This window comes from Pelobates fuscus, chromosome 12, assembly GCF_036172605.1.
Source record: "Pelobates fuscus isolate aPelFus1 chromosome 12, aPelFus1.pri, whole genome shotgun sequence".
In the NCBI taxonomy this organism is placed as follows: domain Eukaryota; kingdom Metazoa; phylum Chordata; class Amphibia; order Anura; family Pelobatidae; genus Pelobates; species Pelobates fuscus.
This window is the reverse complement of record NC_086328.1, coordinates 34,921,617-34,936,746: the sequence shown is the minus strand read 5'-3', so window position 1 is coordinate 34,936,746 and position 15,130 is coordinate 34,921,617. Positions and strand designations below refer to the sequence as shown.

Genomic DNA, 15,130 nt, shown 5'->3' with positions numbered 1-15,130 from the left:
CCCTTTCACCTCATGCACACGCACGCACACACTTCAGCCTCTATATACCTCACACCTAGTAGAGCCTCTATTATCCATACAAACACACACAACAGTCCCAGTATCCTCCAGATGCCTAGTACAGCTTCTATCCCACAAACATACAACTGACCCTTTCCACACACAGTCTGCAACACAACACTACACTGCAAACAGCCCTCTCCACTCACATACTACTCTGAAAACAGCCACATCCACACACACACTCTGAAACACATTACTACACTGCAGGCAGCACTCTCCGCTCACATACTACGCTGCAAACAGCCACATCCACACACAAACCCACAAGGAGCCTCACTGTATATACACAATCCCATAAGCAGCATACCCACACATGCAATACTACATGCAGCCTCCCCACACATTTACATCACAAGCAACATCCCCACCATTGCAACACTGCATACAGCCTCCTCACACACACACACACAAGCCCGCCCGCACGCAATTATTACAATCTCTTGTATAGCACCAACATGTTCTGCAGTGCTGTACAACAGGTAAAACAAGACAAGCTATTAATTCTAACACAACACATGGACATGCAGGAATACAACATCACAAGCAACACCCCGCACACACAAAACCTTGAGAAGATTTCCAACAGGAAATCGTATAGATTTGTATGGTTATACATGTGGTGGATGCTGCTTTTGATTTTACCAGCAAGCACAGAGGACGCGTGTAACTAAATGTGTTTTATTTTAATGGGGGAACACAGGGGAGCTGAACCTAATAGGTAATGCTGTTCAGAAACGTCTGGTGGTTCGTTCTCAATGGGCAGAGCTAGTGACTGTGTGGCATTTGTTTTAGAATCTGCATATAGTACTTTAATCTATAAACATGAATTCAGCTCCTACTTAATGACTCGTGCCATTGTGAACTGTTTTTTTTTGTTGTTTTTTTTTTTGTTGGTTGGTTATAGCATATAAAGTCCTCTGGCACTGTCCCTCCATTCAGTGTTAAACCGGTTTCAAGCTGTTTATAACTAAATGAGGATCCCTGGCCATCCAGGCTGGCCACTGCTGGAGGTGTGCTAAAGGCAGAGATTACATACTTCCTTCTGGCTATACCATCAGCTGACACTTGGGGTCAATAAACAGCCCATTGCTGCTGATGATTCCTCATTAGTCCAAGCAGCTCAGAGGGGATGGACTGCTGGGGACTCTTACTTAAAATATAAAAGAGCCACTCCAGTGCCCAAATCCCAAATAATAAAATGCATGCATTTTTTTCATTGGAGATATATCCAAAAACCGCTTGCAAAGCTGCAGATCCATTGTCTGCAGCCTTTGCAAGCTGTCCTCTACTAACCCACGCAGACTCCTGTGGCTGTCCAATCACAGACTTTCCAATGCAGCTCAAGTCTTTATGATGCAGGTGCTCTGGGCAATTGTCTGCCTCTTGAATTTAGCTCCACTGAACTAAGAAAACCAGGAAGTAACAGGACTAGTTGTCTGATTGCCAGAAGGGTGTGTAAGAAGGTTAATTTATGTTTTATGTGTGAAGTGCTTTTAACCCCTTAAAGCGGCACTGTCATGCCGAACTTACCTTTCCTCAATCTCTTCCTCTTCTCCCCCTCTCTCGGGATCTGTTATTCATTTCTTCCATTCTTCTTTAGTTTTCTTTAAAATCATAAGACAAAGTAGGGACTCTGTCTTATGGAGGATTCCTCCGCTTGACCAGCTCTGACCAGCGGAGGAGCAAAGTGTGCTTCATTTCCGCTGGTCAGAGCAATTTTCCCATGATCCCTAGCTTTCCTCCCTGTTCCCACAATGCTTCCTGTCAGTATTGCCGAAAGTCCTGTCACTTAGACAGAACGCCGGCAAAACTGCCGAATTGCATCCTAACAGAATGAGAAGAGTTTCTCCATTGGTGTTAGGATGCAATTCGGTACTTTGTTCGGATCGGAATTTCATTCAAATGAATGAAACTCCGATCCTATTCATTGCTGTGGCTGCATCTTGCAGCCGCTTAGTAGATAACTCCCTAATTCCCACGGTATCAGGGAGCTATCTACTAAAAGGCTGAAAGACCTGAATTGGTCTTTCAGCCAAATGTACTAATACTAAGTAAAGATTACTTAGCATTAGTAAATAATATGCCCCTACTCGCTATACCGCGAGTAGGGGCATGTCTAGTAAGCAGTGAGCAGTGTGCTCACTGTAGAAAAAAAAAAAAAAAAATATTGCCCCCCACCCCTAAATGACGGGTGGGGGCCGTTAAGTAAAATAAGGGAGGGAGACCTATTGTCCCCCCCCCCCCGGCCCCCACCCCTGAGCGTTGGGTGGGGGCCATAAAGATAATGAGGGGGGGGGACCTACTGTCCTCCCCCCCCGGCCCCCACCCCTGGGCGGCGGGTGGGGGCCATAATGTTAATAAAGGGGGGGGGGACCTACTGTCCTCCCCCCCCGGCCCCCACCCCTGGCCGGCGGGTGGGGGCCATAATGTTAATAAAGGGGGGGGGGGGACCTACTGTCCTCCCCCCCGGCCCCCACCCCTGGGCGGCGGGTGGGGGCCATAATAGTAGTAGGGGGGGGGGACCTACTGTCCTCCCCCCCGGCCCCCACCCCTGGCCGGCGGGTGGGGGCCGTAATGTTAATAAAGGGGGGGGGGGGACCTACTGTCCTCCCCCCCGGCCCCCACCCCTGGGCGGCGGGTGGGGGCCATAATAGTAGTAGGGGGGGGGGACCTACTGTCCTCCCCCCCGGCCCCCACCCCTGGCCGGCGGGTGGGGGCCATAATGGTAATAAGAGGGGGGGGGGACCTACTGTCCTCCCCCCCCGGCCCCCACCCCTGGGCGGCGGGTGGGGGCCATAATAGTAGTAGGGGGGGGGGACCTACTGTCCTCCCACCCCCGGCCCCCACCCCTGGGCGGCGGGTGGGGGCCATAATAGTAATAGGGGGGGGGACCTACTGTCCTCCCCCCCCCCCAGGCCCCCACCCCTGGGCGGCGGGTGGGGGCCATAATAGTAGAAGGGGGGGGGGGACCTACTGTCCTCCCCCCCGGCCCCCACCCCTGGCCGGCGGGTGGGGGCCATAATAGTAATGAGGGGGGGACCTACTGTCCTCCCACCCCCGGCCCCCACCCCTGGGCGGCGGGTGGGGGCCATCATAGTAATAAGGGGGGGGGGGCCTACTGCCCCCCCCCCGGCCCCCACCCCTGGGCGGTGGCTGGGGGCACTAAGTAAATCCCCCCCCCCATCAAGGTGACTAGGGGTGCCCAAGCCCCTAGTCACCCACCCCCCACCCAAATAAAAAATGCCCCTACCTACCCCCCTCACTCTAAAAAATAGTGAGGGGGGAATAAAATTGCTAACCTGTAAAGTAAAATTAAACTTACCATTCGACGTCTTCTTTTTTCTAAAATCTTCATTTTACAAGCGTGGGAAAGTTCTTTGGAATTTTCCCACGCTTGTAAAATGACACAGAGCACTGTGATTGGATGGCTTGAAATCCATCCAATCACAGTGCTCTGTGTCATTTTACAAGCGTGGGAAAATTCTTTGGAACTTTCCCACGCTTGTAAAATGACACAGAGCACTGTGATTGGATGGCTTGAAATCCATCCAATCACAGTGCTCTGTGTCATTTTACAAGTGTGGGAAAGTTCTTTGGAATTTTCCCACGCTTGTAAAATGACACAGAGCACTGTGATTGGATGGCTTGAAATCCATCCAATCACAGTGCTCTGTGTCATTTTACAAGCGTGGGAAAGTTCCAAAGAATTTTCCCACGCTTGTAAAATGACACAGAGCACTGTGATTGGATGGATTTCAAGCCATCCAATCACAGTGCTCTGTGTCATTTTACAAGCGTGGGAAAATTCCAAAGAACTTTCCCACGCTTGTAAAATGACAAAGAGCACTCTGATTGGCTTAAACCCACCAATCAGAGTGTTCTTAGGCTAATTGCAGGGCGGGGCAAGGCTTTATAAGCCTTGCCCCGCCCTGCGGAGCTCAGTCTGCGCGGAGCCCTCCATGGGTGAAGATGGATTATTTTTTTTGTGCGCTCGGGTTTTTTCTTTCTCGTCGGGGTTTTTTTTTTTGCGCTCGGGTTTTTTATTTTATTTTTAGTTCGACGGCTATGATGGTTTTTTATTTGGCCTTTTTTGGGGCTGAAAAATGAAGATTTTAGAAAAAAGAAGACGTCGAATGGTAAGTTTAATTTTACTTTACAGGTTAGCAATTTTATTCCCCCCTCACTATTTTTTAGGGTGAGGGGGGTAGGTAGGGGCATTTTTTATTTGGGTGGGGGGTGGGTGACTAGGGGCTTGGGCACCCCTAGTCACCTTGATGGGGGGGGGGGGGAATTTACTTAGTGCCCCCACCCGCCGCCCAGGGGTGGGGGCGGGGGGAGGACAGTAGGTCCCCCCCCATTATCGTTATGGCCCCCACCCGCCGCCCAGGGGTGGGGGCCGGGGGGGGGGGAGGACAGTAGATCCCCCCCCCCTTATTACTATTATGGCCCCCACCCGCCGCCCAGGGGTGGGGGCCGGGGGGGAGGACAGTAGGTCCCCCCCCCTTGTTACTGTTATGGCCCCCACCCGCCGCCCAGGGGTGGGGACAGTAGGTCCCCCCCCCTTGTTACTGTTATGGCCCCCACCCGCCGCCCAGGGGTGGGGGCCGGGGGGTGGAGGACAGTAGGTGTCCCCCCCCCCCCCTTATTACTATTATGGCCCCCACCCGCCGTCCAGGGGTGGGGGCCGGCGGGGGAGGACAGTAGGTCCCCCCCCCTACTACTATTATGGCCCCCACCCGCCGCCCAGGGGTGGGGGCCTGGGGGGGGGAGGACAGTAGTTCCCCCCCCCCCCCCCCTATTACTATTATGGCCCCCACCCGCCGCCCAGGGGTGGGGGCCGGGGGGTGGAGGACAGTAGGTCCCCCCCCCCCCCCCCTTATTACTATTATGGCCCCCACCCGCCGTCCAGGGGTGGGGGCCGGCGGGGGAGGACAGTAGGTCCCCCGTCCCCCCCTTATTACCCTTTTTTTTTTTTTACAGTGAGCAGCCACAGGCTGCTCACTGTTTAGTGGACATGCCCCTACTCGCGGTATAGCGAGTAGGGGCATTGGGGAGATTTGAATCTCCCTTGTGCTATTATGGGGGTCATATTGACCCCCATAGAGTGAGGGGAGGACCTGGGGGGCTAATGAAGTGGTGGGGAGCACTGCTCCCTGCCGCTTCTGTCTTTACATATTGCAAGGAGGGAGCTGCGCGCCGGTAGCTCCCTCCTTGTAATAAACCGAACAAACAAACTAACACTGATTCACAGTGTTAGTTTGTTCGTCTGATTTTTTCTATTCATTCATTCATTCGTCTGTCTGATGAATGAATGAATAGATGAAATTCCCGTTCGCATGTCCAAGTGTTTCACTGGGCATGTGCGGGAATCTCACAGTCTGTGTAGTGTGGGCAGATGACGTGTCCCACAGGGACTTCACCTACCCACACAAAGATGGCGGCGCCCTGAATAAAGATCGGGCAGAAGATACAGATTTAAAAATAGGTAATCTGGGGGGCTTAGGGGCATTTGGGGATGACTAGGGGGTCGATTGGATGTAGTTGAGGCGGGAGGGGGGTTAAAAAAAAAAACGGAATTCGGCATGACAGTGCCGCTTTAAGGACACATGACATGTGTGACATGTCATGATTCCCTTTTATTCCAGAAATTTGGTCCTTAAGGGGTTAAGGGTCTGGAGTGTCTCTTTAAAAACGGTTTAGCACTGAACGGAAGCATGGCACGCGAAGACTCCAGACACAAAATCCACATCAATGCGATGAAGATGTGTGTCCCTTTTAAAAGCTGGCTAGAAAAGCTAATATGGAAATCTCATGACTCCGTATTGATAAACAGGAAGAGATGGACTCATTTTTTTACTGGCATATTTTTTCCACAATCCTGTAATGTGCCCAATCCGTTGTTTGCATTGTGAACTATCTATATATAATTGTTACATGCCTGAATAAGTTTGTTTTTTTGGAACATATGTAAATTGATTTTGTAGCCTGTAGTATTTAGACATCAAGTGTAACAATGTCATTTATGTATAAACAACAACTTTTTTTTTATTTTTTTATGGAGCCCTTGAAGTACCATAGCCACCTAAGCCCAAAGTACTGATTATGGTACTGGCGTCCCCCGGAGCACTCCATGAGTAAGCAGTCAAACCTCTGTGGCCAGCCTTTCCTGGAGTTGGAGGTTCCTAATGGGAGCTTCTATTGACTACACTGAGCTATTCCAGGCAGGGTTTATTGGCTGAGGGCATCAGCTGGGCACTCTCAGCCAATGGGCTAGTCCTGTGCCACAGGGAAACCTCCACCAGCAGAAGAAGCAGCTGGTTCCCAGCAGATCTGTCTGACTACTTTTCCCTGGGAGTTCTACAGGACACTCCTGGAACCAGTACCACCGCAGCAGTCTGTAGTGTTTAAGGTGCTTGGAATGTTCCTTTAAGTTAAACGAACACTATAGTCACCTAAATTACTTTAGCTAAATAAAGCAGTTTTAGTGTATAGATCATTCCCCTGCAATTTCACTGCTCAATTCGCTGTCATTTAGGAGTTAAATCACTTTGTTTCTGTTTATGCAGCCCTAGCCACACCTCCCCTGGCTATGATTGACAGAGCCTGCATGAAAGAAAAACTGGTTTCACTTTCAAACAGATGTAATTTACCTTAAATAATTGTATCTCAATCTCTAAATTGAACTTTAATCACATACAGGAGGCTCTTGCAGGGTCTAGCAAGCTATTAACATAGCAGGGGATATGAAAATCTTAATTAAACAGAACTTGCAATAAAGAAAGCCGAAATAGGGCTCTCTTTACAGGAAGTGTTTATGGAAGGCTGTGCAAGTCACATGCAGGGAGGTGTGACTAGGGTTCATAAACAAACGGATTTAACTCCTAAATGGCAGAGGATTGAGCAGTGAGGCTGCAGGGGCATGTTCTATACACCAAAACTGCTTCATTAAGCTAAAGTTGTTCAGGTGACTATAGTGTCCCTTTAATCTGTCACCATCGTATACATTATTTGCAACAGTAAAGAAAGATACCTTGTTTTTCTTTTAAATTTCACTAAAACATTCTGATGTTCCAAATAGCTGCAAAAAGAGCAGAACAGATTTGTCAATGTATTTGCTGCTGTTATTTCATAGACTTATAATATTACAATTGTTACTATTAAAGGCCTACCTGATAGCAAGATCTGTCATGTTGTCCACCGATGACAAGCACTCGGTAAGGTTAATAATCTTACATATGTTAATTTTATTCCCATTGAAACTGTAATGAAAATATGCAATTTTTACCGGTGAAGTATACCGATTTACAGATACATTGAATATCTCAAACATATTTCAGTGGACACTTAAAGGGGAAAAAAAGCATTTCAATAGCAGAGTAGAACACATAAATAGTAATGGTGCGAATAAAACATTTGGTTGGCAAACATTATCAAGATATTTGTCTATGTATGCTTATATCATGAAACACATGTTCCTCTGCAGTTTGCCAGCCTCCTGCCCACAAACTATGGGCCCTGCAGGGAAACTTGTAAAAGACTGTTTAAATGGCTTGGTTCCTGTAATTTCCCTATAATGTTTGGGAACCGAACAACCGCACGAACCAGGGAACACCCGGGATCCTATAAACACCTTGGAACGGTTCTCACCGCAGTGTTCTAATTGTTCATCTGGGTGGCCGCAATTCGTATAAACGACCACGAGTTGGTGGCCATCTTGTTCGCATGAACGCAGGCAGCGGTGTTTGGTCGTCGAGTTCATGGAACTAAAATCGGACACTGAAACTCTCGTAACACCGCTGGACTTCCATCATCGCCTGCGTTCGGTTCTGAAGATCCTAGAAGAACACTGTTTCGGTGGAATCGTTAGTCTGGATGAGGGGAACAAGCTCCACGGTTCAAATAGAGACTACGTTCGGTATTTTATTAGTTTTTATGTTACCGAAGTTGACCGACCGCTAGCACTGATTTCATGGAACTATTTTGGGATTAAGCCACATGTGCAGTCGGTCAAAAAACGTGATTTCCATGAAAAACCCGAACCCCTGGACTTATCTGGGTGATTTTTGGATATGTTGGTCATCCAGATCAGGGCTATCAGGGGATGTGACTTTTGTGGGGTTTTCATGTATTCTATGTGTATTTTGGAGTGTTTTGTAAATTTTTATATTTTCTGTCCCTGAGAGATAATTAACTTATAAGTGTTTGCTCAGGTACCGTAATTATCTCTCAGGCACAGAGGATCATGGGAGGAATTTCCCTGTTTTGTGTGGGAGACCCCTTGTAGGGACTATTGTATAAAAGCAGGCCGTCTGGCCAGATTAAAGCATTCCAACGTGTGCTTCCAGAACTATGTGTCGTCTGGTTACCGGGAGGGGAAAGGGCTAATCACTGTTCCAGCTTGTTTCAGCGTGGAGGATTCAGCAGGGAAAGTCCTTGTAAGACTCCAGCTCCCAGGACTGTGTGTCGTCCAGTCCCTGGGAGTGGATAGAGCAAGTACCCTAGCCTGCTCCAGGACGGAGAGGTTCCAGGACCCCAGTCAAGTCACAGCGACTGGCGGGCAGGATCGCTGCGGTTTGTCCCCTGTTCCAGCTAGGAAGCGTTCCTTGGTGGACGTACCCAGATGGGGTACAGGGAGCTCCAGTACAGTATCCATATAGAGACTTATACTTTGAATACCTTTGACTAGCTTGCCCCATAAATTCCTTCTGGACCAGGATCTGACAAATCCCGTGTTCTTTTTGCCAGGACTGATCACAGACATTTTAAGGACTGAACTCACTGGGATTTCTCTAAACCTTGAGTTCCAATGAGTTTAAAGCAGCACTGTCACCATTGGGGGTCTGTCGAATTCGCCAAGTCCCCCAACGCTTCTAATGGTCTGGTGGCCGGAAGGACAGGTAAGGGTAAACCGTTCCCTCGCAAGTGCCGCCATCTTTGTCGCGCTGCTCCTCTTTAGCATGCGTGCGAATACAGCTTTGATCCTATGGGTCCTCCATAAACCCAGCCAATGCACTGCAGCCGTCACTGATGATGGCTACAAGTCTTAACACATAGGATCAGCTGTGTTTCAGGAAATGTCAGGTTGAGAAGAAATACAGAGACAAAGTATGTCTATTTCTTTTGACTGAATTCCAGTGAGATTCCAAACACAGTCATAATACACATTTTTAATATGTGGTTGACAGCGCTGCTTTAACAGCAGATACTTTGCAAGTCTTCCTAGATTAATCAACTTGAAGAAATTTGATGCGGTGTTATCCATAAAGCCCAGAAGTCCAATTCTTAGTACATTGCAATATTTTGATTTAAGATCAAGTGTCTTGATTTCAGAGCTGTTAGTTTTGTGAATCGTGTATGTAGACCTACCTGTGCAGGATTATTCACTAATGTTGGGAATTTAAATTGGCCTAAAAGTGGAAATAAACTATAAATTCAAACTGGGGGAAAGTGTCCTGTTCATTTGTGCTTCCATTGTGGCTATGATGGTCTTAAATTTGAAATTGAATTCCTGAGAGTTCTCACTTTAGCAAATAACCATCATAAAGTTGCTTGTAAAAGAGCACTCACGGTATGTTAAAAAGGGTATTCGATATATACCAGTGAGGACTGAAACATTGACATGCATGCGCTATGTTTATTAGTGGTAAATATATATGTACTGTAGTCCTGTGTTATACACTATATTAGCTTTAATATATATCAGGGAACTCACTTCATTGAACGAAGATCTGGTAGTTCATGGAGAATTCGAGTTAGATGACAAATACTTGCATTTTCAAAAGAGTTGTCAGACAAACTGAAAGAGAAAATAATGGGTGGAATGGATAGAAATTGTAACGTTTTTTCAGTTACTGCATACACTGTAGAGAGAGGTTAATGTAATGACTCCACTTGGACCCTAACTGGTAACTAAGCACAAGACACAATCACACGTTTAGAGTTTGAAGCACAACTGTTTAACTATAAGCACTGTATTAAATCCCTTTTTTTCTGGATTTGCAGCACTAAGTCCAGATTTCAATCGACCTTTGACGTTCGGTCTGGCTGAAATCCAGACCAAATTCATGTTAAATAACATGATCAATGTCTGGATTTTGCAATCTGAACGGCTCTGTACGCAGCTTGTTTGGCCCTATATAATACAGGGCCATTCGAACATTATTGAATTACCCTAATTCGTTTTTTTGCAGCTCAATTATTCCATCTTTGCTCCTTAAAGGGAAACTGTAGTGCATGCAAAACAAAGTTGTTAAAAACCCATTCTGTCACTTAGCTGGCTCGGGTGTCAGCCAGCGGGAGAGACCTTATGCACATGCATGGCGGTAGACTGGTAGACCACCACTAGAGGTGGAGTAATCCCACAAAGCTTATTGTTGCAGTTTATAAAAAAAAACAAAAACTGCAATAATTACTATTGCAGGGATAAGGGATCTGGGACACTGGGTCTGGGTGCCTATAGTGTCCCTTTTAGATATATATACATATATAAATGTAAAAAAATGTTTTCCAAGTAATCCATCTGTATTCTATTTATTACGTTTTTGTGTTTTTATATCCTAGCATGCCTCTGACCCCAAATTCTGGATTGGCTGTTTATTTACTTAAGTAACATATATACACAGACCCAAATCCTTTTCCATCTTTTTTTTTTTTCTTTTCTTTTCTAATAGCAACTTCTTACTCTATGTCCGATAACCCTTTGCACTTCTGTAAGACAATGCATAGTTTTTCAAGCAACTTCAGGGACATCCGACATTCATTTATCCTGTAAAGTAAAGATAGAAATAGATTTACCGTAAGTTCTTTAACAGAAAACCTGCTTGTAATCGTAAATTGCTTGTATCAGAACACCCATGACTCATTGTATGCATGAACTGTATGGAGCATGCTATAGAAACTTAGAGAACTTTGCAATTAGCTAGACGATTCTTACTATCAGTCAGAGTCATTGGTCCTTTTGTACCTTGGAGAGACAATATCTATTCTACGGAATTGTCATTGGTATTGGGGCTAATATATACCACAACATATCAAAACGGTAATTCCCCTGTTTGCTGATGTAATATTGAAATGATGTGTTTTTTTTAGTTCTCTATTCATTCTATGAAATCTACTTCCCTTAAGTATTTTTTTAAACATACTTTTTAGGTACGTGAATGATTGTGTCTTGCTCTATTTGTTCAATGACTTATTAATTCTATAGTGTTTCCTTTACAGAGCCCTGTGTATAATGTGTATTTAATTATTCAAGCTACAGTTCAATGCTATATCATGATATGTCTCCACCAGCTGATCTCAGAGTACAGGCCCATCTGCTTGTGCCTTCTCCTTCCAGGCAGACATAGACCTCTCTTCCCGTGCCTCAGTCTCCCTGCAGGTATGGACCCCTCTGCCTGTCCTGCTTCTCACAGGTGGATTTTGACACTCTGCCTGTCCCGCATCCCCCTACTACTTTTACAAAGACACTTCTGGCTCTTCTGGGTCTAAAATGTGCCATTTATTATTAATCCTGAGTGCCCTGTTCTGTGCCTGGCCAGAACAGGGCATTCAGGGCTAATAAACTCAGCATGCCGCTGTCTGTGATGTTCTGCCTCCCCTTTACTGTAGCATGACCCACTACAGCGCCTAACTCCCCACTGTCTTTCTAACCCCACTACTACTATCCCTAACCAACACTATACTTTCTAACCCACCACTTCAGCCCATAACCCCTCCACTACAGCCATTATACCTCACTGCAGCTACTATTTTCCACTTCACCAACTATCCCCCACTTTCACCCTTATACCCCACTACTGCCCCTATTTCCCATTCCAGTCCGATCCCCCACTACGTACCCCACCACTACAGCAGCTAACCACCCACTACAGCCTAGAATGGACAGGTGGAGTCGTTGCCATAGAAACATGCATGCCTGGACTGGATATTTGTAAAGTGGAGGAGTTAGTGATGCAAAAATGTCACCTATGCAACACGGATGCTGGATCCACTGGTTTCCATGGTGACTGCACTACATTTAGTACTTTAGGCCACTTTTCAGAACACAATACTTTTTATACATAACATTCTTTATTTTTCTGTGGTCTGACTTTACCACGGTTGTTGTACTGTATTTTAACTAGTTGTACCTGATACTTTTGTGTCCATCTTCCCTGTCTGTTAGGAAATGTATTGCTGCTGTCTGCTGTAAAAACCTTTAATCAGAGTGAAAGACAATGACACCGTTTTACCAGTAACATTCAACATCTGACATTTGGTTTCTGCGAAACATTGTTTTACTTTGAGTAATCATATATTCTAGGTTTTAACTAGAACAGATGAAACCATAACAAAGCCTTAAACTGTAGAATGGACAAAAAAAAAAAAAAGACATTGCAAAAGTTAGAAAAGGTAACCCTATTGATATGCTGAGCATATATTAAACGCAAGCTTTCAGGTGATTAGGTAGTTCTTGCTGGGCCTTGCTGGAATAATGATTATACACCAGTGATGGCGAACATTTTTGAGCCAGAATGCCCAAACTGCAATACATGGCAACTTTTTTTTTTCTCAAAGTGCCAACACAGCAATTAAACCTGAATACTTTTAGTATTATTGCTGTGGAGCTCTGTTTTATATTCACACGCTAACAATATGGAGCTCATAAAAAAGATGGACATTAGAATAGAAAAGAGAATTAAATGTATTTGGGCTCAATATAGGTACTGTCTCTCCTAAATAGGGACAGTGGAGAGGTATGCTACAGAGACAGTCCCAGTGTATGGCCAGATAGACAACTGGCTATGGCCTTGCTCACTTGCTTCAGATGCAATAACATGTGAAAGCAGTGCCTGCCACTCGCTGCTTCCTGGCAGTGCTGTGTATGTGAGAGGGGGCTTAATTAGAGAAATAATCTCATAGCCCCACCTTCCCCCACTTAATTGTATCTCCAAGACAGAAACAAACAACCAGGTCTAGGGGTTTGGAAAAAACATGATGGGGACAGAGCCCTGTGCTTAAAGGGACACCCCAAATCTCTAAAGCACGTCAGCTTGCTGAAAAGCTTTATGTGTAAAGAGTGTGTCCTATTTTTTTCCCTCATTTTGGAAAAAGTGAAAATTTCAATAGAAATTGACACTTTTTTGTAAATTATACTGGTTACACCCCCTGGCTGTCAAACAGACAACTGGTCCTTTTACGTCCTTGTATGGTTAGCTCAGTGAAGCTAAACTGCAGAGGCAGCAATTGCCCAGTGCACCTGCCTTCAAAAGACTTCTCATTGAGCTGCATTGGGAAGTCTGTGATTGGACAGTCATCTAAAATCTGGGCGGGGTTAGAAGAGGAGGGCTTGCAAAGCCTGCAGATGAGATTTGCAGTATTTACAAGCTATTTTTAGATATAACTTCAATGAAAAAATGCAAGTTTTGATTTGGGGTATATCAACAAAACAGCAACTTTTATTTGTTTTGTATTTGGACAGTGGAGTGTGCCTTTAAATAGTGCTACAGAGTTGCTTAATTCTGGCAATTCTGAACTTCTCAGCCACATATATTGAGTTTTAAACTCAAATGTTTTAATTTGTCTGATCACAAAGCTGCGTTTAATAAGAGTAATAAGGAAATTCTTGTGTTTTATCTTCCTTTGCAGCAAGTCCAGCAAGCGCAAAACTTCTTACCGTATCTCCACTTGTTTTACATTGGGGCAGGATATCATAGAACCAACCAGATACAAAATCCCTTCGGCAGATAACTCGGTTTTGTCAAGACTAGGGATAAAATATCAAGACTCATTTGACACTGTTAAAATATTTTTTTTTTACTGCACATATAGTAAGAAATTTTGTGTCTCAATAAAGTATTTTTAAAGTGTGATTTCCTCCCCCCCAAAACCCCAAAACGCTGCTAAAAGCAGTGTGTCAAACTAGTGGGTGATTTGGAACTTTGAAGAATTCATATATTTGTGATGTTATAGCAACAGAGGAATTCATGGTGAAGATTCTAAATCAGATCGCTCACCACCATGGATACTAATGGAATGTTCATATTCTATGTTCTAGAACTGAGCCCCAGAAATGATCTTTATACCATAGTCCCCTATTTCAGGGTAGGAAACCTTTGGCACTCCAGATGTGGACTTCACCTTCCATAATTCTATTACAGCCATAATGCTGGCAAAACATCAGGGTAGATGTAGTCTACAACATCCGGGGCCCTCCCCTGCCCTAATTCAAGAAAAAAAAATAAAAAACATAAAACCATTTATTTAAATAATACATACCTTAGCTTCCCATAAATGTTTATTTTTGGCAAGGCATCAAACAGCACTTTACAACCAGGATCTCCAAGAGGATTATCTGATAAACTGAAACAAACATATATATATAGTTCTGTTAGACAGAAATTAAATATCAGCTGACACAGCATGTTTTGCTATGACATTGCAGCCACTCCAGCCAAAAGTATTTACATTCGCTTCTGATGATTTGTCAGTCGTGTAATTGGCTACAGTTTGTCTTGTCAAGCAGATCAGTAATACCGATTTTTTTTTTTGTTGTTTTTTTTGAGACAATTCCAGATAATGTTAGTCTAGTATATTCTGCTCCCCAGCACTGGTAAGGTAAGGTGATCTAACTAGGGGGATTTTTATTGAGTTTTAGCTCTCCTAAGAATCGAATGAGATCAGATTATTTGATTTATTTCCTTGCCTATCAAAACGATTCGATCATTTCTAGAATCCTGGTTGGTAGAAAGTCCATCTCTCGTTTTAGATCTATTTTGCAGATGAGATCTGTATGCAAAATGAATGTTTTTGTGGATCTATTATTGTTTGGCGAAACCAAAACCACTTAATACAGTTCATACATTTCTAATGATGGACTATTTTTATGTACAACATACTTTACATCACAGAGATGTGGGCATTCCGTGAGGATCTCAACCAGTTGTCGAATGTGTTCCAGAGTCAGTTCACAGCTTGCAAGACTGGGGGGGGGGGGGGGAGAAGAAACACAATAATCAATTTTATAATAATTAATTTTACCAAATGCAAAATCTGAAGAAAAAAATAATATAAGAAAGGTATTGTTTAA

General features: G+C 44.8%; 1 protein-coding gene, 1 long non-coding RNA gene and 1 pseudogene across 3 annotated transcripts in view; 1 reads left to right on the top strand and 2 right to left on the bottom strand.

Moving 5' to 3' along the window:
• LOC134578777 (uncharacterized) overlaps positions 1-15,130 on the top strand; it is a 495,152-nt gene that overhangs the window by 196,005 nt on the left and 284,017 nt on the right. The window lies entirely within an intron of this gene.
• NLRC5 (NLR family CARD domain containing 5) overlaps positions 1-15,130 on the bottom strand; it is a 140,481-nt gene that overhangs the window by 72,931 nt on the left and 52,420 nt on the right. For both annotated transcript variants that reach the window (XM_063437813.1, XM_063437814.1), the window contains exons 11-18: positions 14,940-15,023; positions 14,320-14,403; positions 13,718-13,807; positions 12,192-12,257; positions 10,745-10,828; positions 9,776-9,859; positions 7,233-7,322; positions 7,094-7,141 (exon numbers count right to left, since the gene is read on the bottom strand). In XM_063437813.1, coding sequence (XP_063293883.1) covers positions 7,094-7,141; positions 7,233-7,322; positions 9,776-9,859; positions 10,745-10,828; positions 12,192-12,257; positions 13,718-13,807; positions 14,320-14,403; positions 14,940-15,023 — 630 coding nt within the window. The remainder of the gene's footprint in view (positions 1-7,093; positions 7,142-7,232; positions 7,323-9,775; positions 9,860-10,744; positions 10,829-12,191; positions 12,258-13,717; positions 13,808-14,319; positions 14,404-14,939; positions 15,024-15,130) is intronic.
• On the bottom strand, positions 2,291-2,436 carry LOC134579717 (small Cajal body-specific RNA 11; annotated as a pseudogene).